Raw genomic sequence first — 25,732 nt, 5'->3', positions numbered from 1 at the left:
AGATGTGGACCTCTACCAGGCTCTGGAGAGGGAACCAGCTCCTGCTACCTGACCTCCAGAGCGTATCTACATCCCCATGGGGATGATACTCATCTTCAATGTGTATTGATTCCTACTAGCCAGCTTTGTAAGAGGTAGATTTGTACTAGCTATGCTGATCCTTAATGTTTTTTCTTTGCATCAGGTCTCACTGAGACTGGATTCCTCAAGAGACATGCTATTCAGCTGCCCATGAACTTTTAAACATATCTATGATCGTATGATCTTACGTAGCTGCAAAATATAACTTTTTGGGGCGACCTGACAAATTCACATAGAAATGTGTGTCAATGAAAGCAAGTCTTAGAAGCGGTAGATTTCTTCTATGTGCGTTATTCTAGGCTTCCCGTTCTTACGTTTCGTTTTTGCATCTTTTACTTTTGGTTTTGCACACCAGTTTACAACACCTGAAAATACAATATTTTGGGTTATGGAAAATATATTTCACAGCGGTTTAAATGGTGCAATGATTCTCAACACTATACCTTGCTTGTTTTGTCTTATAAACTGAAATTAGGCAAACTATTATAATTTTATCAACCAGGAAATGGCTTTGCGATTTCTACATAGTGCATCGTTATACTCTTAGAAAAAAAAGTGCTATAAATAACCTAAAAGAGTTCATCGGCTCTCCCCATAGGAGTACCCTTTGAAGAACCCTTTTTGGTTCCAGATAGAACTCTTTTGGGTTCCATGTATAGAAAACCCAAAAAAGGGTTCCATGTCAACATGCCTTTGCTATCACTCATGTGTGCTCCATTGTAGTTGGTAAGTATTGTAAATGTGAGCAGTTGAGACACTTGACAAAGACAACGAGATATTTTCAGTAAATTCTGACTCTTAAATATATTTTACAGTGCGTTACTGTTCTGTCGTGTCCGGCATGCCCATATTATGCAAATTATCAATTTATTTTCTCTTTTTATGCTTACTGTAAGTGCCATGAAAAGCCAGAAAAAACATAAGGTTCATGTGTTGCGGGCCCTCTGGAAATTCCAAGAAATGTCCCTGACCTCTGTGGTGGAGGAGGACACAAAGTATGTATGAGCAAGTTGCTATTTTTTAAAGAAATCTCTAAACTTTCACAAACTTCTTCAACTAGTAACATGGAAATACTTTTAGCCAGCTGAGTCCACAAAGCTTCATCAGGAATGTTATTTTCTAGTTTTATTTCAATTCTCAAATTGATACAGTTTTAATGTCCTGATTATCTTCACTGCATCTGACCAATCACACAATTCTTTAAGAGGGCCACTATGCTACAGATTGCCTTCTGTGCCTAACCTAACCTTAACCCTTTAATCAAACTCCTAAACTTAACCCTAACCTTAACTCCTAGCCTAGCTAACGTTAGCCAGCTAGCTAACGTTTGTCTTCTAGCTGGAATTCATAACATATTATAAGTTTTGCAAATTCTTAATATATTGGTTTTGCAAATGTGTAACATATAATACAAATTGTAATTTGTAACATACCCTATGTATACAAAAGTATGTGGATACCCCTTTAAATTAGTGGATTCACGTTTTTCTGCCACACCCGATGTTGAGAGATGTATAAAATCGAGCACACAGCACACTGCAATCTCTGTCTACAAATATTTGCAGTATAATGGCCTTCCCGAAGAGAGCTCAGTGACGTTCAACGTGACACTGTCATAGGATGCCACCTTTCCAACAAGTCAGTTTGTCAAATTTCTGCCCTGCTAGAGCTGCCCCAGTCAACTGTAAGTGCTGTTATTGTGAAGTAGAAACGTCTAGGAGCAACAACGGCTCGGGTGTAAAGTGGTAGGCCACACAAGCTCACAGAAGTGCGTAGCGCATACACTCCCTAGCAAGTTCCAAACGGCCTCTGGAAGCAACGTCAGCACAATAACTGTTTGTCCGGAACTTCCTGAAATGGGTTTCCATGGACGAGCAGCCGCACACAACCCTAAGATCACCATGCGCAATCCCAAACATCGGCTGGAGTGGTGTAAAGCTCACTGCTATTGGACTCTGGAGCAGTGGAAACTCTGGAGTGATGAATCATGCTTTATCATCTGGCAATCCGGAGGACGAATCTGGGTTTGGTGGACACCATGAGAACGCTACCTGCCCCATTGCATTGTGCCAACTGTAAAGTTTGGTAGAGGTTGAATAATGGTTCAGGCTAGGCTCCTTAGTTGCAGTGAAGGGAAATCTTAAAGTTACAAGATACGTTCTAGACAATTCTCTGCTTCCAACAGTTTGGGGAAGGTCCTTTCCTGTTTCAGCATGACAATGCCCCAGTGCACAAAGCGAGGTTCATACAGAAATGGTTTGTTGAGATCGGTGTGGAAGAACTTAAATGGCATGTACCTCAATTGCCTGACCTCAAACCCACCTAACAACTTTGGGATGAAATGCGAACACCGACTGCGAGCCAGGCCTAATCGCCGAACATCAGTGCCCGACCTCACTAATGCTCTTCCCAGAAGAGTGGAGGCTGTTATAGCAGCAAAGGGAGGACCAAGTCCATATTAATGGCCATGATTTTGGAATGAAATGTTCAAGTAGCAAGTTGTTATAGGTTTAAGATGGCACAGTGATGCCATCTGTTTGTAAATGTTCATTACTGCAACTCATGTGTTTTACCGGTGTGCTTGAGATACCCGGATGTATTGTGATGTACTGAACAAGACTGGTTACTCGCATCAATGCCTCTGTCTCGTCATTTAACATTCAAACATGGTGTCAGAAGTGAGATAACTAAACATGCTTTCCGCAAATTAGAGTCACCTGTTCTGGTTTACCAAACAAATGCTTATTTGAGTAAAATTTAGCCAGAATTGGCCTTAGCTAGAGTGAGTTTGCTAGTTAGCTTCAGTGTTGTTAGCACTGGTTAGACATGGCAGCAAACATTCCCCCTCCCGCTGTTATGAAGCTCAGCGGGGATTGGAGCACGAACTGGGATACGTTTAGAGGTGAATGGGAGGACTGTGCGCTAGCAATGGGACTTCTGGAAAAGGACGATGAGGTAGTGGCTGCCACTTTGAGGACTATAATGGGAACTGAATGCCGACACGTATATAAACACAACCTGAACCTAACAGCAGCTCAGCAAGGTAACGCTATAGCTATTCTTGATGCTCTTCAACATTACTTTAAGCCAGCAAAGAACGTAATCTACGAGCGTTATGTTTTCAGTTGTTGCAAACAGGAGGACGGGGAAGTCCACTTTGAGTTGGACGCAGCAATCCAGCCTGTCCAGTGTGCACCCCGCAATGTACCAGTGGCCATGAAAGCAGCTACAAAGGCTCAGCTTGACAAATACGAAGCAGATGGCCACATCATACCCATCACCGAGCCTACAGACTGGATAAGTAATATGGTTATCATCAAGAAACCAGACAAGCTACGGATATGCATTGATCCTAAACACCTCAACCGGGCTCTGCGACGTTCACATTACATTATGCCCACGTTGGAGGATGTTCTTTACAAGCTCCCAAAGGCCAGAGTCTTCACGCTCGTGTATGCCAGAGATGCCTTCCTGCAGTGCAAGCTCGACGAGCCCAGCAGCTACATGACCACCTTTTGGACACCCTGGGGCAGGAAGAGGTGCTTGAAGCTTCCGTTTGGTGTCTCCGTGGCTCCAGAGGTGTATCAGCGGAAACAGCATGAGCTGTTGATGAGACTCAGTAGCGTGAAACCCATAGCAGATGACTTCCTCATAGTGGGCTGTGGGGACAGTGATGAGGAGGCAGAATGTGACCATGGCGCCAAGCTGCTGGCCTTGATGGTCAGATGCAGACAGGTCAAGCTAAGACTAAGCATAAAAAGGCTTCAGTTTAAAGTGCCAGAGGTCCGCTGTCATGGGCACATCTTGTCCTCCACCGGATTGAAGGCGGATCCTGAAAAAGTGAAGGCTGTCTTGGAAATGCTCCACCCATCTGACGTGAAGGGAGTGCAGCGCTTCGTCGGATTCGTCACCTACCTGGCCAAATACCTACTGCGGCTCTCTGAAGAGTGTGAGCCGCTAAGGAGGCTCATGGACAAGGACACCATCTGGCATTGGCTCCCAAAACATGACGCAGAGGTGAGGGAAATAAAACAACTGGTCACCCAGACACCCGTACTGCGATACTACAATGTGTCAAAACCTGTCACGATTCAGAGTGACTCAAGCCAGTATAGACTTGGCTGTTGCCTCATGCAGGAGGGCCAGCCTGTGGCATTCGCTTCTAGGGCACTCACCCCAACAGAGCAGAACTATGCCCAGATAGAGAAGGAGTGCTTCAGCATTGTGTTTGCATGCCAACGCTTCCACCCACTACCTGTACGGGCGCGACAATATTACCGCAGAGACAGATCACAAGCCCCTTATTGCTATATTCAGCAAGCCTCTTCTGAATGCCCCAAAACGACTGCAGAGCATGCTACTGGCCCTACAAAACTACAACCTCATGGTGGTGTGTAAGCCAGGGCCGGAGATGTATGTGAGTGACACGCTCAGCAGGGCTACTGCATCAGGCACTCACACACGCTCCATGCATGAACAACACGCAGTGTGCAGCTTACAAACAGAGCAAGTGGATGTTGAACACATCAACCAGGCTGACTACCTCAATGTTACGGACAAGCGCCTTATACAAATCAGGCAGCACACAGACAGGGACGAGCAACTCCAGGCATTGAGGTCTGTGATTCTGATGGGCTGGCCCGACTGCAAGGAAGAAACTGCTTTAGCCGTCAGAGAATAGTGGCCAGTCAAAGAGGAGCTCAGTGTTCAGTAATATTCAAGTGTCAGAGAGTCATTATTCCCCGGTCTCTGCGCCCTGAGATGTTGGCGCGCGTGCACTCAAGTCACATAGGAGGTGAGGCCTGTTACAAACAAGCACGTGACACACTATTGGCCAGGACTGCAGATTGAAATCAAAGACTATGTCAGTAAATACACAGTCTGCAATGAATATGCCATTGAGCAACAGAGAGAGACGATGATGTCCCACGAGCTATCGATGCACCCCTGACAGATAGTAAGTCTAGATCTCTTCCAGCACAGTGGCAAAGACTTTCTGCTCGTAGTCGATCATTACTCAGACTTTTGGGAGATTGACCTCCTCCCCGACCTCTCAGCAGAGACAACGATCAAACGCTGCAAGGCTCAGTATGCCCGCTATGGCCAGCCAGATAGGGTAATTTCAGACAATGGACCCCAGTTCTCCGGAGTTGAGTTCCGAAAATTTGCTGCAGGATGGGAATTCGAGCACGTCACTTCATCACAACGACACCCAAAAGCTAATGGGAAGGCGGAGTCCGCAGTTAAAATGGCAAAGAACCTCTGCAAAAAGGCTCTGTGAGAGGGCAAAGATGCCTGGAAAGCAATCTTGCAGTGGCGCAATACCCCGACAGAAGGCATGGATAGCAGCCCGGCCCAGCGCCTCATGGCACGGTGCTTAAAAGCAGCTCTGCCAGTAGCCAGCACTCTCCTGGAGCCATGTGTGGTGACAGAGGTGCTGGTGAAGCTACGTCACAGAAGACAGGTCTCCAAGTTCATCTACGAAAAAATCAGCAAAAGACTTGTTGGGGAATAATCAGAATTAGTTGGGTAACATAGATAAGATGTTTTATTTTCATTATATGCTTGTGAGTCGACATCAGAATGTCTATTTTTGGATAATACTGTTGACCGGTTGCAGTTATCTGTTCTCTGTCAGGTTTCAGTTACTTGGGCCGCAGAAAGGGGAGAGGTCAAGCTTGTCATCATATGTAAACATATCTTTTAAACCAATTATTTCTTGGCTCCACAATGTCTGTGTGCCAGTCACTGTGTATCTGTGATCTTGTCCAGGAGGGGTGTATTTGATATATGCCTGTTGATGAGGTTTTGTTTTATGGTCCTGAGAGCGAGATAAGAACATAGTTTAGGAGACAAAGCTGAACGATAGTTTATAGCCAATGCTGTCTGGCTATGTGTGTCTTTGCTATAAAGGATCTCAGTTGCAATGTGTAAGGACTCTCAGAGAATTCATTTACAGACACTGAATTGATCTGAGAGTCACAGCGTTGTGATGGAGCTCATATAATTAAAGATGGACTTTATGATAACTCTGACTTGCGTGTGGTTTGCTCTCATGATTTGGTAAATACAGGAAATTTCCACTACAGACTTTCCCTGAGCTCAGGGTGGGTGAAACGGTCCGAATGAAGCCACTACCAGGGGACCGGACGGGCCTCTGGAGACTCGGATCCTGTGTATAGAAAGTGGCACCACGCTCCTACTTGGTCGAAGTGAATGGATCACTGTACCGTCGTAACAGGGTTGACCTTCGGATTGCTGAGCCAGCACCTACTCAGAACCCTGATGGTCAAAGGGGTCGCATGACAAAAGACGGAACCCCAGCAAGTCACATGGGGCCCGAGGCACTGTGCGAAGAGCCAGGGGATCACAGGTCGGACGCTCCCTCGCCCATCAATACTACCCTTAGACAGTCAGATGACACGCCTGTGCGGGAACCCGCAGTCCTCGCAGACAAGCCCCCTGTCTTTTCACGCTGCGTCTGTCCCAGCCACCAAAAATACTTAATCTGTAGGTTTCCCATCAGGGATTGTTGACAGAGAGATAAAAGTGAAGAGAATATAAGAATGTGTTGTTGTTACCTGATAAAAATAATAATATATTTTTTACAATTCTAAACTGTTCATGTTGGAAATTATTACTAGGTTTGTTTTGTTAGTGAATTGACACCTCCTGTCCTTTTTTCCCTTTATTTAACTAGGCAAGTGAGTTAAGAACAAATTATTTTTTTCAATGATGGCCTAGGAACAGTGGGTTAACTGCCTGTTCGGGGACAAGACTGGTTACTCGCATCAATGCCTCTGTCTCGTCATAACATTCAAACACAAGTGTCTACATCATTTTGCCCATGTAGAGATCATTCGTTTTGCAAATGCTAATATATTGTACATTTTTCAAATTCCTAACATAGTGTACATTTGCAAATTCGTAACATAAAATACGAATTAGAATTCGTAACATATCCTATGAAATCGGTGGACGTTCACAAATGAATACCATACAAAACGTAACATATGATCAAACTAAATGGGGCGTCTTGGATTTACAAACACAATAATAAGAAATGCTCTGAGACCAGGTTGGCATGGTGTAACTCCAACTGGGGTGGAGGGAGGCAATTTGATCAAATGAGCTACATTGATATTCCTGTGGGAAAATAGTGTTGGCTAAAGGACTGTACTACTTCATGAATTGCCTAACATCATGTGCACCTTTTTCTTACAGTTGTTGTAATTGCCCAGCCAGGATAAATACCAATATCTAGATGATACTGGGGTTGGATCTTGTTAGTTTACTAATATTTAATTTAGTTAGGGGATTTGAGGGCATCTGTAGTAACTTTACTTAACTGTGCAAAAAGTGTTCGTTATGGTTCAGGCACTGAGAGGACAACTAAAATTGAGTACCCCTATATTGCAGGTCCTTCGACAAACGACTGCTTTCTCCAACAGCAATCTCGGCAATGGCGGATTACGATAACTACGATGACCGGGATCGGGCTTACGGTAGTTTTGGTGGAGGCAGAGGGTAAGAAAATACCTGGACGAATAGAATGTATCAGTATCAACGTATGGTGATGCGAGAAAATGCACTGATGCCTTAGTATATACAGGGGCTTGTTCGAAATTCTTCTGAAAGATAGGCCCGGGTTCAGAACTCTGGCCAGACAGTGTCAGTGTGGTTAGCCTCTCACGGCCGCTTTGATGAATGGGAAGCCGGTATTGAGGGCGGGGAAAACTCGTGGATTGACCATAGCTAGCTACTTCCAGATGTGCGTGTGAGATTTTCCATTACATAATGTTATCGACTTATTCATGTCGATTTGACAATACATATTATGACATGGTTATGATTGCAAGTCATTCTATCTTCACAGACTGCCAGCATGGCACTTGGCGCCAGCATCTCATGGGCTGCATGTTGTGCTAGCAAGTCAGGGACTGCGTCGAATGGCCAAATCGGGTAATAACAGCTCGAGATGTCAACATGCACCATTCCCCGACATCATTATCAATACATGGCATGTTTAGCAACTAGTTACCAAGTAATCATTATTCAATGCACAAGCCTTTTGATGCCTTGTTTAGTGGTAACGTTAGCTAGACAGCTAGCTAGACTAGCTTGTTCTAATTGCATGAAGATTTATGCGGAGGACTAGCTAGCTAGTATGCTAACTCTGCTAGCTAGCCTAGTTTGGCCCAGTGCACCCTGCATCCATTACTAGCTAGTTTGAGGAGGGCTCACATGTCAGTTAGCTAGCTAGGTCTTTATGATTTGCAGAACGTTAGCTAACGTTAACTATAGTAGCAATGATTGCCGATTTGCGCTTTGCTCAGGTAGTTAGCTAGGTTTGCAATGCATTTAACTAACATAACGTGGGCTAACTCGAGCATTGCCATTGACGCCTTAGACAATCACTACCAGGAAAATGTAAACGTTACGTGCTAACGATGTTGCGGCGATACTGAAATTATTTCTGAAACTCAGTCCTAGCTAGATAGCCAGCTAGCCAGAACTTCAAAATAGCCTAATCAACGAAAACACTATACATTTAACAAGCTAGCTAACGGTATTACTGCAGTTAAAACGTGCTCTCTTGGATGGGATCAACGTAACTATGATAATTTCGAAAATCAGGGAGTTATATCTTCCACCCTTGTGACTGTCATAACATTAATTGTTATAATCATATTCTGCTTTGCTTTATTCACACAGGAAAGGAGTTGGAGCCCCTGATCATGAAATACCTAAACTAGTCCTGTATCTATTGGGCTGTTTGTCATACATTAATTTGGCCAAATAACCACATTATCACCTTGTCTTATCAAATGCTATGTAAGATCACAACAGTCATCTTGGTTATTTTACAATTGCTCTCCTTGCTAATTGTGGGAAAGATAAATGCATGCATGCCCAACGTCCCTTTCTTAGAAGACATTTCAGTTGAATGCATTGTTGTGCAACTGAATAGATATCCCCTTTCCCTGGTTGGTGGCGGTACCTCTTGATTCTGCCAGGTCGCCCAGTTTGCTTGACACCGGAGGGATGCTGCAGGCATGCAGGACCCAATCTGCATTTCTCTGCACTGTCAGATTGGAGTGCTGTTGCCAGCAAGGGAACAGGTTCCTTGCAGTTTTGGCAAGGCCCCGTAACTCCTCATGAGGAGCATACATATTTTGCATTTAAATAATTTTAGCCGACACTCTTATAACCAGTGCATTTATCGAAGTTCAGTAGGGAAAACCAATTACGTGGCACAGTCATTACAAGTAAACCCTTCTTCAAAATGACTTATCAGTGCACATGAACTTCTGCTGTTCATTGAGAAAAATGACACAAATGGCAGCTCTGTAGTATTGTTTACCTGTATTTAGCCCAACAGGGATGCCATATTTTTCTGTGCGCTGCTGACACTATTGACAATTAAATAGAAAAAAAACATTATTTTTCTGTCTCAATTCTTTCTCCAGTTTCCAGAGAGCCTAGTCCTATTTCCTGTATTGTATGTGCCACATTATGTATTTTCCTATGGGATTTGAGCTGTAGATCTTTGGTAATTTGATTGGTAATGGATCTGTCCAAGTGTACATCATTTATCAAAGGCTCAGAGAGTCAGCTGAAAAGTGACTGCGCTACCTATTTGCCACTTTTTCCTGGGACGTTAGGTTTTGCTTGTGACTCCGTTAATGTCCCAAATATCAACCATAATCTCCTGCTCAAGTCATTGACCATTAGCCACTCCCCGTACAGGACCCCGAGTCCTTGTATCTGTTGTAGTCTGTTGTAGTCTGTTCTCTCATGGAGGTGTTCGTTTCTGGTAGACCCAGAGGTGGCAGTGGACCTGGTGGACCCCGCAAGCAGAAGGATCTACCAACAGATCCCCCATACACAGCATATGTGGGCAACCTGCCCTTCAACACAGTACAAGGAGACATAGACGCCATTTTCAAAGACCTCAACGTCAGGAGTGTTCGACTAGTTAGAGACAAAGAAACAGACAAATTTAAAGGTGAGCAAGCATCCATTGGCTTAGCATAACCTCACACAACCTCACAAGCCATGGCAACACAGTTTTGTTATTTTTCTCCTTTCAGGTTTTTGTTATGTGGAGTTTGATGACTTGGAATCCCTTAAAGAAGCTTTGACGTATGATGGTGCTGTGAGTACCCACAATTAGTTTTCTCAGATCCTCATTTGTATCTGGCTCATAAATGTAAAACAAAGGGATGCTGTGGTTTAGTGTCAAAATTATGAAAACAAACAGCTGTATGTTACTCAGTCTTTAAAAAAAAGCTGTAGCACATACTATTTAACTTAACACAGGTTCTTAAACTGATACTCAGCGTTTTGACGTGACGATGAGCAACTATGTGAACCAAATATATTGTAGAGTGACACTGATGCAAGGGGCTGCATTTGTGAACATTCACACAGAGCATCTGCTTAAGTTCGCTTCACTCTCATACAACGTGATGGCTGCGTAACAACTGCAGAGGAGATTAGCTGCTGGTATTGTCCTCTTTGTTGTTTTGGAAAGTGGCCCGATCCTGTTTATGCTTGCATCACTGAGTGAACTTCATAGTCCTTTAAAAAGGTATAATCTGCTTTGTATGGAAAATCTAAGTATTGTGATATGGGCATCGTGACAAAGATATAAATCTATGCTTTTTTTGCATAAAACAAATAAAACTGTCCCCAACATTGATATAAACTTATTTTGTTTTGCACCTTCCATAAAATAGATTGCAGTCCAAAATGATTAAATGTGTAGTGACAACCGACTCATTTTATAAAAGGGACAATTGAATGCAGTGACACGTCCAACCAACAGTGTAGGTTGGACAACCAACTTGTAGGACATAAACACTGTTGGAAGCATTATCAGAGAAGCGGACCACATTGTTTCATTTCTTCCTAGTGCTGACTTTTGCCCCCATCTCCAGCTCCTTGGAGACCGGTCACTCAGGGTTGACATAGCAGAGGGCCGAAAACAAGAGAGGGGCGCCGGAGGATTCGGCTTCCGGGGGAACGACAGAGGAGGTACCCGCTTGTGCTCACTGGAATACTAACTTGTTTGTTCCTCTTACTACTACTGCTTAGCATATTTATTACTTATCATTACAACTACAAAGAAATGTAAACTGATTCAGTGTTTCTATTACATGCTCTAATGAGTCGTGATATTGATTTGTAGATTGTCTTAATTGTAAATATTAATATGAAGTAGCAATACCTCTTGGCCTAGATTTGAAGAATTACGTGTCTTTAACATTGACCTGAGACTCATCTTTCACCATACTCAAATCAAGGCCGTCTTAAAATCTTTAAATAATCAAAAGCTTTGCTGTTCTGTTTGACTTTGCTACTATCTAAGCATACAGTGCATTTCACTTATAAGAATAATGGAATAATCAATCATTTGTTGTGTGGTCATAAAAATTAGACAAGATGCTTGTACTTTTATAGATCAACGGATTATGTAATCCTCTATAATCACAGTATCAGTCCTTATAAGAGGAGTGCATTGCACAAGTTCCACTACCACTGTTGTCTCTGTGACCTTATTCTTGTTTTATTTCACTACATACTGACATTTCAGAATACCTGGCACTTTTCATAATGTATCCATTCTACATCTTACTCCCTTCTCTCCTGCTTCCTTTTCTGTAGTAAATGGTGCTAAAAACTGAGCAGCTAAGCCTAATTTTGTCTCTTTCTCAACCAAATACTTCAACTAGCTGTCTCTAGAAGTAGTACTACTAACCTAGGCCATTGGCTAACCAGCAAGTGGGTTCCACACCCCTGCCTCAGCTCAAAGCACCACTCACCCCTGTTGTTAAAACTGAGCCCTGTCCCCTGCAGGCCGAGGGGGCTCTCGTGGAGGTGGTCCCAGGGGAGGTTCCAGAGACGACTACGAAGGAGGTGGGATGAGCGTTCAGCTGACTTAGCCGGTCCCCAGCCGGTCATTAGAGCGGACCCAGTTTGACCGCTGCAATTTAAGATCCAAGCAGTGTAGTTGGTAGTGAGCACCAAGCTAAAGAAGCAAGCCAATTGTTACATCGTTTTTGCTGTGAATCAAATTTTATTTGTCACATTTGACTACAACAGGTGTAGATTTACAGTGAAATGCTTACTGTTAAGAAAAATGTGTGTTAAGTAGTAAGCAGCAGTAAGGGGGTACCAGTAGAGTCAATGTTCGGGGGTACAGGTTAGTCGAGGTAATTTGTATATGTAGGTAGAGTTATTAAAGTGACTATGCGTAGATAATAACTGAGTAGCAGCAGTGTAAAAGAGAGGGGGGACAATGCAAATAGTCTAGGTAGCCATTTGATTAGCTGTTCAGGAGTCTTATGGCTTGGGGGTAGAGGCTGTTAAGAAGCCTTTTAGACTTGGCGCTCCGGTACGGCTTGCCGTGTGGCAGCATAGAACAGTCTATGATTGGGGTGACTGGAGTCTTTGACAATGTTTAGGGCCTTCCTCTGACACTGCTTGGTATAGAGGTCCTGGATGGCAGGAAGCTTGGCCCCAGTGATGTACTGGTCTGTATGCACTACCCTCTGTAGTGCCTTGCGGTTGGAGGCTGAGCAGTTGCCATACCAGGCAGTGACGCAACCAAGCTCTCGATGGTGCAGCTGTAGAACATTTTGAGGACCCATGCCAAATCTTTTTAGTCTAAACACCTCTAAATCTGCAGAATAGTGTAATATAAGCAGTATTTGATTCCCCCCCCCCCCCCCCATAGGAATTCTAATGGGTTCTCATAGAGATTTTTACTTTACGATTTGCACAAGTTTTTTTTTCTGTCCCTTGGTGCATTTTGTTTGATCCCTCTGTCATCACTCATACAGGAGGTTCACCTCACTCATTCGTCAACTTACAGGGCTGCTCCAGGTGCTGGGAAATAACAGATTTAATGTTTAGAATGTTACAGAAAGGAATGTGGTGTTTAGAGCTGACAAGATTTCTTATCTTTTATTCCTCATGAGAGAATCGTGTCTGTTCTACACAATACTTTATCTGAACGTTCTATAACATTGCAATCCTAAATGAGCCCAAGACTGTCTAACCTGTCCTTTCCTTTCTGTATCTCCTTGTGTAGGCTACAGAGGAGATGACGACTTCGGGCGGGGTCGAGGAGGCAGCCGCGGTGGTGACAGAAGGGGAGGTGGTGGAGGAGCAGGCATGGGGGGACGCTACAGGGACGGCGGACCACCACCGCGCGCCGGCGCGGAAGACTTCAGAGAACCCTCTGACGGTGTCACAATCTCTCTTATCTCATATAAAACACTAGACCAGAGGTACTCCAATTAACGTGTGGAGGTCCGAAGTAATGCTGGTTTTGTTTTCTCAACCGTAGTTGGTTAATTGATCTATAGATTTGACTGATTGGTCAGACACTCCACTGGTGTCATACGCCTGAACTAGTCCCTGATTAGAGGAGAATAATTCAAATCAGAAGTACTTCTGGAATCGAGGTCCGCATTTGAGAAATTATTCTAGGCAATGTTTAGTCATGGAAGAACAGATCAGTTTAGCTGGATTTCTGATGGCTTTGTGTATTGTTACAGTAGAGCTTTTGTAAAGATAATGGGAAGGTGTTGATATTGACCCCTCCTTTAACCTTTCTAGGGCAGGCGGAACCCCTCGACAACATTCCGCTGAAAAGGCAGCACGCGAAATTCAAAAATATTTTTTAGAAATATGTAACTTTCACACATTAGCTAGTCCAATACAGCAAATGAAAGATAAACATCTTAATCTACCCATTGTGTCCGATTTCAAAAATGCTTTACAGCGAAAGCACAACATATGATTGTTAGGTCATAGCCAAGTCAAAAAAACCACAGCCATTTTTCCAGCCAAAGATAGGAGTCACAAAAAGCAGAAATATAGATCAAATTAATCACTAACCTTTGATCTTCATCAGATGACACTCATAGGACATCATGTTGCACAATAGATGTTTTGTTCGATAATGTGCATATTTATATCCAAAAATCTCAGTTTACATTGTCGCGTTACGTGCAGTAATGTTTTGATTCCAAAATATCTGGTGATTTTGAAGAAATACTCATAATAAACATTGATAAAAGATATAACTGTTATTCACAGAATTAAAGATACTTCTCCTTAATGCAACCGCTGTGTCAGATTTCAAAAAAACTTTACGGAAAAAGCATAATCTGAGAACGGTGCTCAGAACCCAAAACAGCCGGAGGAATATCTGCCATTTTGGAGTCAACAGAAGTTAGAAATTGCACCATAAATATTTAGAAACATGTCAAACGATGTATGGAATCAATCTTTAGGATGTTTTTAACATAAAACATCAATAATGTTCCAACCGGAGAATTCCTTTGTCTGAAGGAAAGCACTGGAACGAGAGGTTACTCTGTCGGGAGCGTGAGTCATGAGACCAAGGCACTCTGCCAGACCACTGACTCAGAGGTTTCATGAGCCCCTCCTTTATAGTAGAAGCCTCATTCAAGTTTCTAAAGATGGTTGACATCTAGTGGAAGCCATAGGAAGTGCAACTGTATCCATATCTCAATGTGTATTCGGTAGGCTGAGCTTTGAAAAACTACAAACCTCAATGTCCCACTTCCTGGTTGGATTTTTCTCAGGTTTTCGCCTGCCATATGAGTTCTGTTATACTCACAGACATCATTCAAACAGTTTTAGAAACTTCAGTGTGTTTTCTACCCAATACTGATATTAATATGCATATATTAGCATCTGGGACAGAGTAGGAGGCAGTTCACTCTGGGCACACTATTCATCCAAAAGTGAAAGTGCTGCCCCCTATCCCAAAAAGGTTAAAACACTGAAAAATCCTGAACCCAGTGGCCACCTTGTTGACATAACATTTGACTTGACTAGTTAATCATGTTTGTCTTTTTTTCCCTTCGCTTTCTGCAGAGGAGAGGGCGCAGAGACCACGGCTTCAGCTGAAGCCACGCACGGTGGCTGCCCCACTGAACCAAGTCGCCAACCCCAACTCTGCCATATTTGGCGGAGCCAAGCCCAGGGAGGAGGTAATTCCCAAAGACAAACCTTAAGATATTGACCAGGCCTGAGAGCCTAGGAGGGCAGGGACGGTGTAGAAAAATGAAACGATGCCAATGGGATACATTAACGCCTTCTGTTAGTATCCCTGTCTGTTGGAGATGACGAACTGAACAAAACCCTCTGAGTTCAGTTTGAGTTAAGTATTTCATTGAGACAGAATAAAAACAAGATTGAGAACACACACACTCTTGGAAAAATAATACAACACACCTGCCCACCAAGACCCAAAGAGCAGCTTGTGAATGCATGTCAAACTGTTAACATGGTTTTTATGTACACCTCTGCTTCCCTGTGATTAGTGCCTGCTTTGTCTAGTTCTGTTGGGAGAAGGTCCATTCATGTTGATTGCAGTTAAAGATTAATACAATTGACCTGAAAAGTAACAACTTTTCAACGGTTATTTAGTAGTGTAATTAACTACTATATTCGACCCTCTGTGTTGGAATTGAAGTGTCTCTCGACCCTAACTCTGAAGTGGATAGGCATGGAACCCTACTAGAATTCTGACCCCATTTACAAAATCAGTATAACATGAATTGTTAGAATAGAACGGTTTGCTCTGATGGTTTGGTTCATGGCAGTTGTGGCTGAGCTTCTGTAGGGGGTCATGAAGGTTTTATCATCTCAGTTGGTCAACACAACACCATTGTCTTAAGAGAATATGCTCCCCTCCCACAGACACCAACAAGAAAGCTTGGTCAGAAATGTGCTGCTTTTGTTTCGGTTTAGCCCCTATGACTTCCAATGTAAATTGCCGTTACGTTAAAACACATTGTTCAGCCGTATGGTCAGTGTTCAGTTTGGGACCAGTGCAAAAAAAAGAGAACAATTTTCATTAGTGGAGCTTTTAAGGTCTTTGTATCTGCTTAACTATCCAGTTGTAGTGTAGAAGTTCTTTAAACTATTTTATCATTTCTCTAATTAAATTATTTAACATTTCCTCTGGCATTGAACCTGTCTAACCATAATGTTTTTTTTGTTTCCCATTCTCAAAGCTTGAAAAAGAGGCAGAAAAGGAATAGATATATCCACGTGGCTGCATTATTCTGGAAGTCTACTCTGGATCTACTGGCTTTGTTTACCAAAAATCTTTCAAAGACTTCTCCCAAAGAAAGCTCGATGGGGAGTCAGGCGCTGGGTTCCTCTTTCTGCTCGCTAACACAAAGCAGGCCTTCATCTAATTGGAAAAAAAGAGCAGTTGGACCCAAGGCTGCTGTGAGGGGCAGGGGCCAGGCCTATGTCAACCTGACCCGTACCCCACACACATCAAAAGGAACTCTGGACAGTGGCTTCAGTTTGGTTCTGTTGCCTTTGGGTAAGGACTTTGCTGTGTAATTTCTCTTACCTTTCCCAAGGCATCCTTTGTGTTCACCAAATGATTTGCAGTTTTAGACATACAGCTGTAAAAAGCTGTTCCTTTGGTGTCTTTTTACATTTTCCTCCTAAATTTCTGCTCTATTTGTGAAATGATTATCATTTCAGCTTCAAATTTCCACTGTCTTAAATATTAAATGATAACATTGCCAATAGAACTGAATCCTTAATGTTGTCTCAATGTGTAATTCTGGAACCTGATTTTGAAAGATTTTTGATCTTAGTCTGTTCAATCCAGGAAAAAATGGCTTCCTGCAATAATGGAGCGATGCCGAAAGTGTTTGTTTAGAGGAGAAGCTGAAGCGCTCACTAGATTAAATCAGAAACATGGGTTATTGCAACGGTCTTTGTCTGGCAACTTTCTACTTCCACAGCTTGATAGTTATATGCATTTTATCAACAAAAAAATGTATCACCTAAACACTGCAAAATATACAACTTTAACATAGGAAACTGTTAACTGAAAAAAAAAAGAAAAAAATAATAATCTGCTCATTTGTCCCATGGAGACTGGCTAAATCTAGTCTGCCTACCAGTAGATGGTGTAGGATGCTTTTGAGAATTTGTTGCGCTACCATTTTTATTTACATTTTACTGGTTATGAAATTTAGTGATACCTTGTTCTTACTGTACTATAGAAAGATCTGCTGTTTTTATTCATTTTTTTGTTCATTTTCCTACACTGTTTATGGCAATAAAATGTATAATCTTACAGAAATTTATTATGAATGTGTTTTAAGTGGGATGGGTGAATGAGTCAAGGCAATGAAGTAGTTCTCTGAGAACACATGAACCAATGTGAACATGGAATAAAAACATTTAAATTTAATGGAACGGGGCAGGCATTGCTTTGAAAAAGAACGCTGTAAGGAACATGCATACATATCCAGGTTCAGGCCATTTCTAAGTTATTCTTTATTATTCCCTAAAAGTTCTGTTCAAGTGTCTTTCTGCATACATCAGAAACAACTAGGTCTCTCATCCCCAGGCATCGCATGCAGAGAGCCTAGTTCCTCATCCTCAACACTACCCCGTGTGTATTCATTTTGACAAAATTATTGTTTCTATTGGACACATTTTAGGTGGGTCCTGTATTGTTTGCTTCTGTTTAAGAAATGTTTTGCAACAGAATCGGTGTAATGAATATGCCCCTGAGCAAGAACTTTTGCTTTTATTTTGATTGAAGCACCCAATATTAGTTCTAAATTGGCTGTTTGTTTTGCAGAGGGTAGATGGGGCTGAATATAGATATATATATACACACAGGTTTTGGGTATTTTGAACATTTAAAATAAAATTATTGAATTTTCTGTTACTACTTACATGAAAAGTATATACAGTTGAAGTTTACATATACTTAGGTTGGAGTCATTGACTCATTTTTCAATCACCACAAATGTCTTGTTCACAAGCTATAGTTTTGGCAAGTCGGTTAGGACATCTACAAGTAATTTTTCCAACAATTGTTTACAGACTTGATTTAATTCACTTTTAATTCACTATCACAATTCCAGTGGGTCAGAAGTTTACATACACTAAGTTGACTGCCTTTTTAAATAGCTTGGACAATTCCAGAAAATTATGCCATGGCTTTAGAAGCTTCTGGCAAATTGACATAATTTGAGTCAATTGGAGGTGTACCTGGGTGTGTATTTCAAGGCCTACCTTCAAACTCAGTGCCTCTTTGCTTGACATCATGGGAAAATCATAAGAAATCAGCAAAGAAAAATAATAACTGTTGACCTCCACAAGTCTGGTTCATCCTTGGGAACAATTTCCAAATGCCTGAAGGTACCACGTTCATCTGTACAACCAATAGTACGCAAATATAAACACTATGGGACCAGGCAGCCGCCATACTGCTCAGGAAGTAGACATGTTCTGTCTCCTAGAGATGAACGAACTTTGCTGCAAAAAGTACAAATCAATCCCAGAACAACAGCAAAGGACCTTGTGAAGATGCTGGAGGAAACAGGTACAAAAGTATCTTTATCCACAGTAAAATGAGTCCCATATCGACATAACCTGAAAGGCCGCACAGCAAGGAAGAAACCACTACTCCAAAACCGCCATAAAAAAGCCAGACTACGGTTTGCAACTGCACATGGGGGCAGAGGTCATACTTTTTGGAGATTCAGTGCCTTGTGAAAGTATTCGGCCCCCTTGAACTTTGCGACCTTTTGCCACATTTCAGGCTTCAAACATAAAGATATAAAACTGTATTTTTTTGTGAAGAATCAACAACAAGTGGGACACAATCATGAAGTGGAACGACATTTATTGGATATTTCAAACTTTTTTAACAAATCAAAAACTGAAAAATTGGGCGTGCAAAATTATTCAGCCCCCTTAAGTTAATACTTTGCAGCACCACCTTTTGCTGCGATTACAGCTGTAAGTCGCTTGGGGTATGTCTCTATCAGTTTTGCACATCAAGAGACTGACATTTTTTCCAATTCCTCCTTGCAAAACAGCTCGAGCTCAGTGAGGTTGGATGGAGAGCATTTGTGAACAGCAGTTTTCAGTTCTTTCCACAGATTCTCGATTGGATTCAGGTCTGGACTTTGACTTGGCCATTCTAACACCTGGATATGTTTATTTTTGAACCATTCCATTGTAGATTTTGCTTTATGTTTTGGATTATTGTCTTGTTGGAAGACAAATCTCCGTCCCAGTCTCAGGTCTTTTGCAGACTCCATCAGGTTTTCTTCCAGAATGGTCCTGTATTTGGCTCCATCCATCTTCCCATCAATTTTAACCATCTTCCCTGTCCCTGCTGAAGAAAAGCAGGCCCAAACCATGATGCTGCCACCACCATGTTTGACAGTGGGGATGGTGTGTTCAGCTGTGTTGCTTTTACGCCAAACATAACGTTTTGCATTGTTGCCAAAAAGTTCAATTTTGGTTTCATCTGACCAGAGCACCTTCTTCCACATGTTTGGTGTGTCTCCCAGGTGGCTTGTGGCACACTTTAAATGACACTTTTTATGGATATCTTTAAGAAATGGCTTTCTTCTTGCCACTCTTCCATAAAGGCCAGATTTGTGCAATATACGACTGATTGTTGTCCTATGGACAGAGTCTCCCACCTCAGCTGTAGATCTCTGCAGTTCATCCAGAGTGATCATGGGCCTCTTGGCTGCATCTGTGATCAGTCTTCTCCTTGTATGAGCTGAAATTTTAGAGGGACGGCCAGGTCTTGGTAGATTTGCAGTGGTCTGATACTCCTTCCATTTCAATATTATCGCTTGCACAGTGCTCCTTGGGATGTTTAAAGCTTGGGAAATCTTTTTGTATCCAAATCCGGCTTTAAACTTCTTCACAACAGTATCTCGGACCTGCCTGGTGTGTTCCTTGTTCTTCATGATGCTCTCTGCGCTTTTAACGGACCTCTGAGACTATCACAGTGCAGGTGCATTTATACGGAGACTTGATTACACACAGGTGGATTGTATTTATCATCATTAGTCATTTAGGTCAACATTGGATCATTCAGAGATCCTCACTGAACTTCTGGAGAGAGTTTGCTGCACTGAAAGTAAAGGGGCTGAATAATTTAGCACGCCCAATTTTTCAGTTTTTGATTTGTTAAAAAAGTTTGAAATATCCAATAAATGTCGTTCCACTTCATGATTGTGTCCCACTTGTTGTTGATTCTTCACAAAAAAATACAGTTTTATATCTTTATGTTTGAAGCCTGAAATGTGGCAAAAGGTCGCAAAGTTCAAGGGGGCCGAATACTTTCGCAAGGCACTGTATGTCCTGGTCTAATGAAACAAAAATAGAACTGTTTGGCCATAATGACCATCGTTATGTTTGGAGGAAAAAGGGGGATGCTTGCAAGCCGAAGAACACCATCCCAACCGTGAAGCACGGGGGTGGCAGCATCATGTTGTGGAGGTGCTTTGCTGCAGGAGGGACTGGTGCACTTCACAAAATAGATGGCATCATGAGGTATGAAAATGACGTGCATATATTGAAGCAACATCTCAAGACATCAGTCAGGAAGATAGATCTTGGTTGCAAATGGGTTTTCCAAATGGACAATAAACCCAAGCGTACTTCCAAAGTAGTGGCAAAATGGCTTAAGGACAATAAAGTCACGGTATTGGAGTGGCCATCACAAAACCCTGACCTCAAGCCTATAGAAATTTTGTGGGCAGAATTGAAAAAGCGTATGCGAGCAAGGAGGCCTACAAACCTGACTCAGTTACACCAGCTCTGTCAGGAGGAATGGGCCAAAATTCACCCAATTTATTGTGGGAAGCTTGTGGAAAGCTACCCGAAACATTTGACCCAATTTAAACAATTTAAAGGCAATGCTCCCGAATACTAATTGAGTGTATGTAAACTTCGAACCCACTGGGAATGTGATGAAATAAATAAAAACTGAAATAAATCATTCTCTTTACTATTATTTTGACATTTCACATTCTTAAAATAAAGTGGTGATCCTAACTGACCGAAAACAGGGAACTATTACTAGGATTAAATGTCAGGAACTATTTGGCTAAGGTGTATGTAAACTTCTGACTTTCAACTGAAAAAAAAATTCCTGATGAAACTTTCCAGCATTAATATTAATTTCACATATAGTCCTTTGGGAAACGATCTTGTAAAACTAAAAGTTCAAAGTATTAGGCCATTGGGTTGACCACATTTGTCAATAAATCTTCACTAAACACATTTTGGTGTGTCAAGTACAGCATATTTCATTGTCTGCTGACTCTGTCCAATAACCCACATGGATTATCATGCATAATGTCATTGTGTTCATGATAATGTCTGAATGAGGACCATCCTGAGATGTTCATGTTAATATTGAATATATTCTGTCTGACCGAATGGCTGCCCGAAAGAGGATCCCATGGACGTCCAGAAGGTAGTATCACAAATACATTTCTCTTGCAATATTTATTTTTTATCCCTGTCTACAATGTTCTGTAAAATGCATCCCTAATGTTTTTTTAGTGTAAAATATTTCAGAAATTAGCCTGAGTGCCAGTATGTGCTGTCATAACACAGCAATGGAGTTGGCATTGGCAAGAGCACAAAACAATCTGGGACCATGTTAGATGAAAATGTCTGACATTGATATTTTGCATGAGAAGTCATTTATGCTAGTTTCAACCCTTTGAATAAACCTATGGTGAATATAGGCCTACCCCATGTGAAACTCTCACCAACTACACACTTCTATGCATAATACCAGGGCCACATAAATAGCCAAACGTGGAATGTTGCAGATACAAATGTCATGAATCGATCTGACACGATGTTTCTTGTACATGCTGTATTTCCATCTGAACGTCGCACAACGCTGTGTCCTGCTGAACGCAACGCGTTATTCATCTGGACAACTACAAAAATGGTATGGTGGACAGACTGGAATTGAAAATGTTGTTAAAGGCAGATCCCACACTACATTTCTAATGAGATGTGGGGGAATGCACTACAACCTCTAGGTAAACCCCACAACAGTGTGTTTGAATAAAGTGCAGGGAGTTATATAGCCTACAGGTGCAGTGATCAACTTGCAGGTCCTTTGGTAAATCAAAGTAGGCAGGTACACATACAGTTGATGAAGTACCTGAGAGAGACAGCTGTGTAGTGGACGGCGGATGTAGCGTGGAGTTCTGTGTTAGAGAGGAAGTGTGTTCGGCTCCTATTTGCTGTCACTTTGATCAGGCAGGCATGGATACCAAGATGGACCCAGACACAGCCAGAGGTAAGAAGGACCATCTGACCACATATCACTATTTATTTTAACCTGAAGGTTTTGGTGCATGGTTTCCTGTAACTAGAGTAAATAATCCTGGATATAGCACTTTCAATAGAAATTCTCTATTTAGCAGTCTTTTTTTAGTCCAGGACTAGGGTTGATCTGGGCTAGGGAAGCTGACTCATGTTTAGACAATATACACCTTATGAGTGATTAACAGACCATATAGGAACTGTACTGGTTGTTTTCCAATTATCTGCAAATTTCATACAGTTGACATTCATTTTAGTAACTAATAGAAGAGGTTGCACTTCTGGTGCACCACAATCATCTTGGTGCTATGGAATCGGTATCAATTAATTACATTTCCCCCAAAATACTTGATTCTGAACCAACGACATATCAGCTGTGGCTAGACGTTTCTGCCAGACTTCTGAAAACCCAACATTTCCTGTTCTTAATTACAATTTAGTTTACAATCTGTTGGTGTTTCAAAGTACATGTTGAGTAAGTCCAGTCCCTTTCTTCAGAAAATGTGCCTAATGTTTCATACCAGGAAGCAATCACTGTAATTTACTTTTTGATTAAACATGTTTGTGTTACCTGTTCCAGCTCCTTTCCTGGCTGAGTTCCCAAACAGCCAGTGGTCATTCTCACCGTGACATCACTGATGTCTCTTACGATTGCAATTTCCTTGTGTCTTTGCTGCAAAATAAAAAAAATGGTAAGTACAATGACTAAAAGTTTTGCTCTTACTGGGTCAGTTCAGTGAACACCCTTTATATCTTTGGTTGCAGGTCATTTGGTGCAAAATTAGAATATTTGGTACAAAATAGATGGCATCATGAGACAGGAAAATGATCTGGATATATTGAAGCAACAACTCAAGACATCAGTCAGGAAGTTAAAGCTTGGTCGCAAATGGGTCTTCCAAATGGACAATGACCCCAAGCATACTTCCAAAGTTGTGACAAAATGGCTTAAGGACAACAAAGTCAAGGTATTGGAGTGGCCATCACAAAACCCTGACCTCAATCCTATAGAGAATTTGTTGGCAGAACTGAAAAAGCGTGTGCAATCAAGGAGGCCTACAAACCTGACTCAGTTACACCAGCTCTGTCAGGGGGAATGGGCCAAAATTCACCGAACTTATTGTGGGAAGCTTGTGGAAGGCTCCCCAAAACGTTTGACCCAAGTTAAACAATTTAAAGGCAATGCTACCAAATACTAAATAAGTGTATGTAAACTTCTTACCCACTGAGAATGTGATGAATGAAACAAAAGCTTAATAAATCATTCTCTCTACAATTATTCTGTAATTTCATATTCTTAAAATAAAGTGGTGATCCCAACAGACCTAAGACAGGGACTTTTTACTATGATTAAATGTCAGGAATTGTGATAGTTTAAATGTATTTGACTAAAGGGTATGTAAACTTCCGACTTCAACTGTATATGCAACTTTACCGCGTGTTCACCCAACCCCAATCTGTCAGGATCCAGATAAATCATGGAAATGTCAGCACTGATCAGCTTTTCACTTTGACTGTGGTTAATGACTGTGTCAGTGGAGGGTTTGACCAGTTGGTTCAGGATGTTTTCAATTAATGAGATGTCTTAAATTAACACTTAACCAATATACAAATGGATGAGAGTTTGTATTACTTTGAATTCAGTGTACTCAAACTTGGCACAAGATACCTTTTGTATTCATGCTATAAGAAACATGACCATGCCATGGTGTTTTAGTTTTTCTTTATTTTCTACACATTTTATTTTACTCCATCAGAAGTTTTGCTTTTTAATTATCTCACGTAGTTGCTATGGGTATTGAAGGCTGGGGTAACTAGTAACCCTCCTTGCATTAGGCTTACATTTTAGGGCGGCATACTCAACATTGCTCACGGTTGCATCACCTGATTTACTGAGAATACTATACCTTTTTTACAGTGTTTCCGCAATATTCATGGCAGTAATGAAGCAATTTAACAATGACACCTTAAGAAATATTGGAAACAAGGGTTATCTAAACAATAGATAGACCATAAATACCTTAGAAACCATCTCTCTTTTACTTCATAGTTTACACCAACTCAGAATTCCTGACACAAAAGCGAGCCAAATAGAGAATGTGAAAGCGGGTGAGAATGTGAAAGAGGGTGAGTGCTTGCAGCCAAATTATGTTCAGTACATTGACATCCTCTGTTATAGTTGGCTATGATGACTTATACACAAATCGGTTTATCCCCCTTTGCAGTTGGAGAAAAGTCACCACCAACTCTCCAACTGTGGTGACAGGAGATCAAGGGGAAAACTATCCAGACCACATATATACGTTCAGGCTTACTTAGAAACACTGCATACAGTGCCTTCAGAAAGTATTCACACCCCTTGACTTTTTCCTCCACATTTTGTTGTGTTTACAGAATTCATTTAAAACAGATTAAATTGAGATGTTTTGTCACTGGCTACACACAATGTCAAAGTGGAATTATGTTTCTCAAATTTGACAAATTAATAAAAAACGAAAAGCTGAAGTGTCTTGAGTCAATAAGTATTCAACCCCTTTGTTATGGCAAGCCTACATTTTCAGGAGTAAAAATGTGCTTAACAAGTCACAAAAGTTTGCATGGACTTACTCTGTGTGCAATAGTGTTTAACATGATTGTTGAATGGCTACCTCATCTCAGTACCCCACATACATTATCTGTAACGTCCCTCAGTCGAGCATGGAAAGGCACCTACAGTATTGGTAGATGGGTAAAACATTTAAAAAGCAGACATTGAATATCCCCTTGAGCATGAAGCTATTAATTATACAGTACACCCAGTAACTACAAATATACAGCCGTCCTTCCTAACTCCGTTGCCAGAGAGGAAGGAAACCACTCAGTGATTTCACCATTTCACCAATAGCCCAATGGTGACTTTAAAACAGTTACAAAGTTTAATGGCTGTGATAGGAGAAAAACTGAGGATGGGATCAACAACATTGTAGTTACTCCAAAATACTAACCTACTTGACAGTGAAAAGAAGGAAGCATGTACAGAATACAAAATATTCCAAATCAATCAATTATATTTATAAAGCCCTTTTTACAAGAGATGTCACAAAGTGCTTATACAGAAAACCAGCTTAAAACCCCAAACAGCAAGTAATGCAGATGTAGAAGCACTTTGTGACATCCAAAACATGCATCCTGTTTGCAACCAGGCACTAAAGCAATGCTGTAGAAAATGTGGCAAAGCATTAACTTTTTGACCTGAATACAAATATACGTTTGGGGGAAAATACCTCTCTCCAGTACCACTCTCAATATTTTCCAGAATAATGGTGGTTGCATCATGTTACGGGTATGCTTACAATTGTAAAGGACAGGGGAGCTTTTCAGGATAAAAAATAAGCGGAATGGAGCTAAGCACAGGCAAAAATCCTAAAGGAAATCCTGGTTCAGTTAGCTTTCCACCAGACACTGGGAGATGAAT

General features: G+C 41.6%; 1 protein-coding gene across 12 annotated transcripts; it reads left to right on the top strand.

Moving 5' to 3' along the window:
- Positions 1 to 7,481: 7,481 nt before the first annotated feature.
- LOC110490067 (eukaryotic translation initiation factor 4H) lies at positions 7,482 to 17,353 on the top strand. 12 transcript variants are annotated; one of them, XM_036944362.1, is made up of 9 exons: positions 7,522 to 7,608; positions 7,958 to 8,043; positions 9,903 to 10,090; positions 10,176 to 10,240; positions 11,025 to 11,121; positions 11,944 to 12,003; positions 13,181 to 13,379; positions 15,001 to 15,116; positions 16,146 to 17,353. In XM_036944362.1, exons 2-9 carry the CDS (start codon positions 7,967 to 7,969, stop codon positions 16,148 to 16,150), a joined length of 807 nt encoding a protein of 268 aa, XP_036800257.1. In that variant the 5' UTR covers positions 7,522 to 7,608; positions 7,958 to 7,966; the 3' UTR covers positions 16,151 to 17,353. The 12 variants fall into 12 exon arrangements, with proteins under 12 accessions (XP_021418880.1, XP_021418884.1, XP_021418882.1 ...); XM_036944364.1 differs by having other exon boundaries at positions 7,523 to 7,608; positions 9,909 to 10,090; XM_036944366.1 differs by having other exon boundaries at positions 7,541 to 7,608; positions 13,181 to 13,336.
- The last annotated feature ends 8,379 nt before the right edge of the window (positions 17,354 to 25,732 follow it).

Source organism: Oncorhynchus mykiss, chromosome 15 (genome assembly GCF_013265735.2).
Source record: "Oncorhynchus mykiss isolate Arlee chromosome 15, USDA_OmykA_1.1, whole genome shotgun sequence".
In the NCBI taxonomy this organism is placed as follows: domain Eukaryota; kingdom Metazoa; phylum Chordata; class Actinopteri; order Salmoniformes; family Salmonidae; genus Oncorhynchus; species Oncorhynchus mykiss.
This window is presented reverse-complemented; position numbering and strand designations above follow the sequence as displayed.

What these genes read in the sequence shown, in the direction of transcription:
- LOC110490067 (XM_036944362.1), top strand. Translation starts at nt 7,967, where the DNA reads ATGGCACTTGGCGCCAGCATCTCATGGGCTGCATGTTGTGCTAGCAAG. An exon ending in AGAAACAGACAAATTTAAAG is followed by an intron (nt 10,091 to 10,175) that starts GTGAGCAAGCAT and finishes TTCTCCTTTCAG; the next exon opens with GTTTTTGTTATGTGGAGTTT. An exon ending in TATAAAACACTAGACCAGAG is followed by an intron (nt 13,380 to 15,000) that starts GTACTCCAATTA and finishes CGCTTTCTGCAG; the next exon opens with AGGAGAGGGCGCAGAGACCA.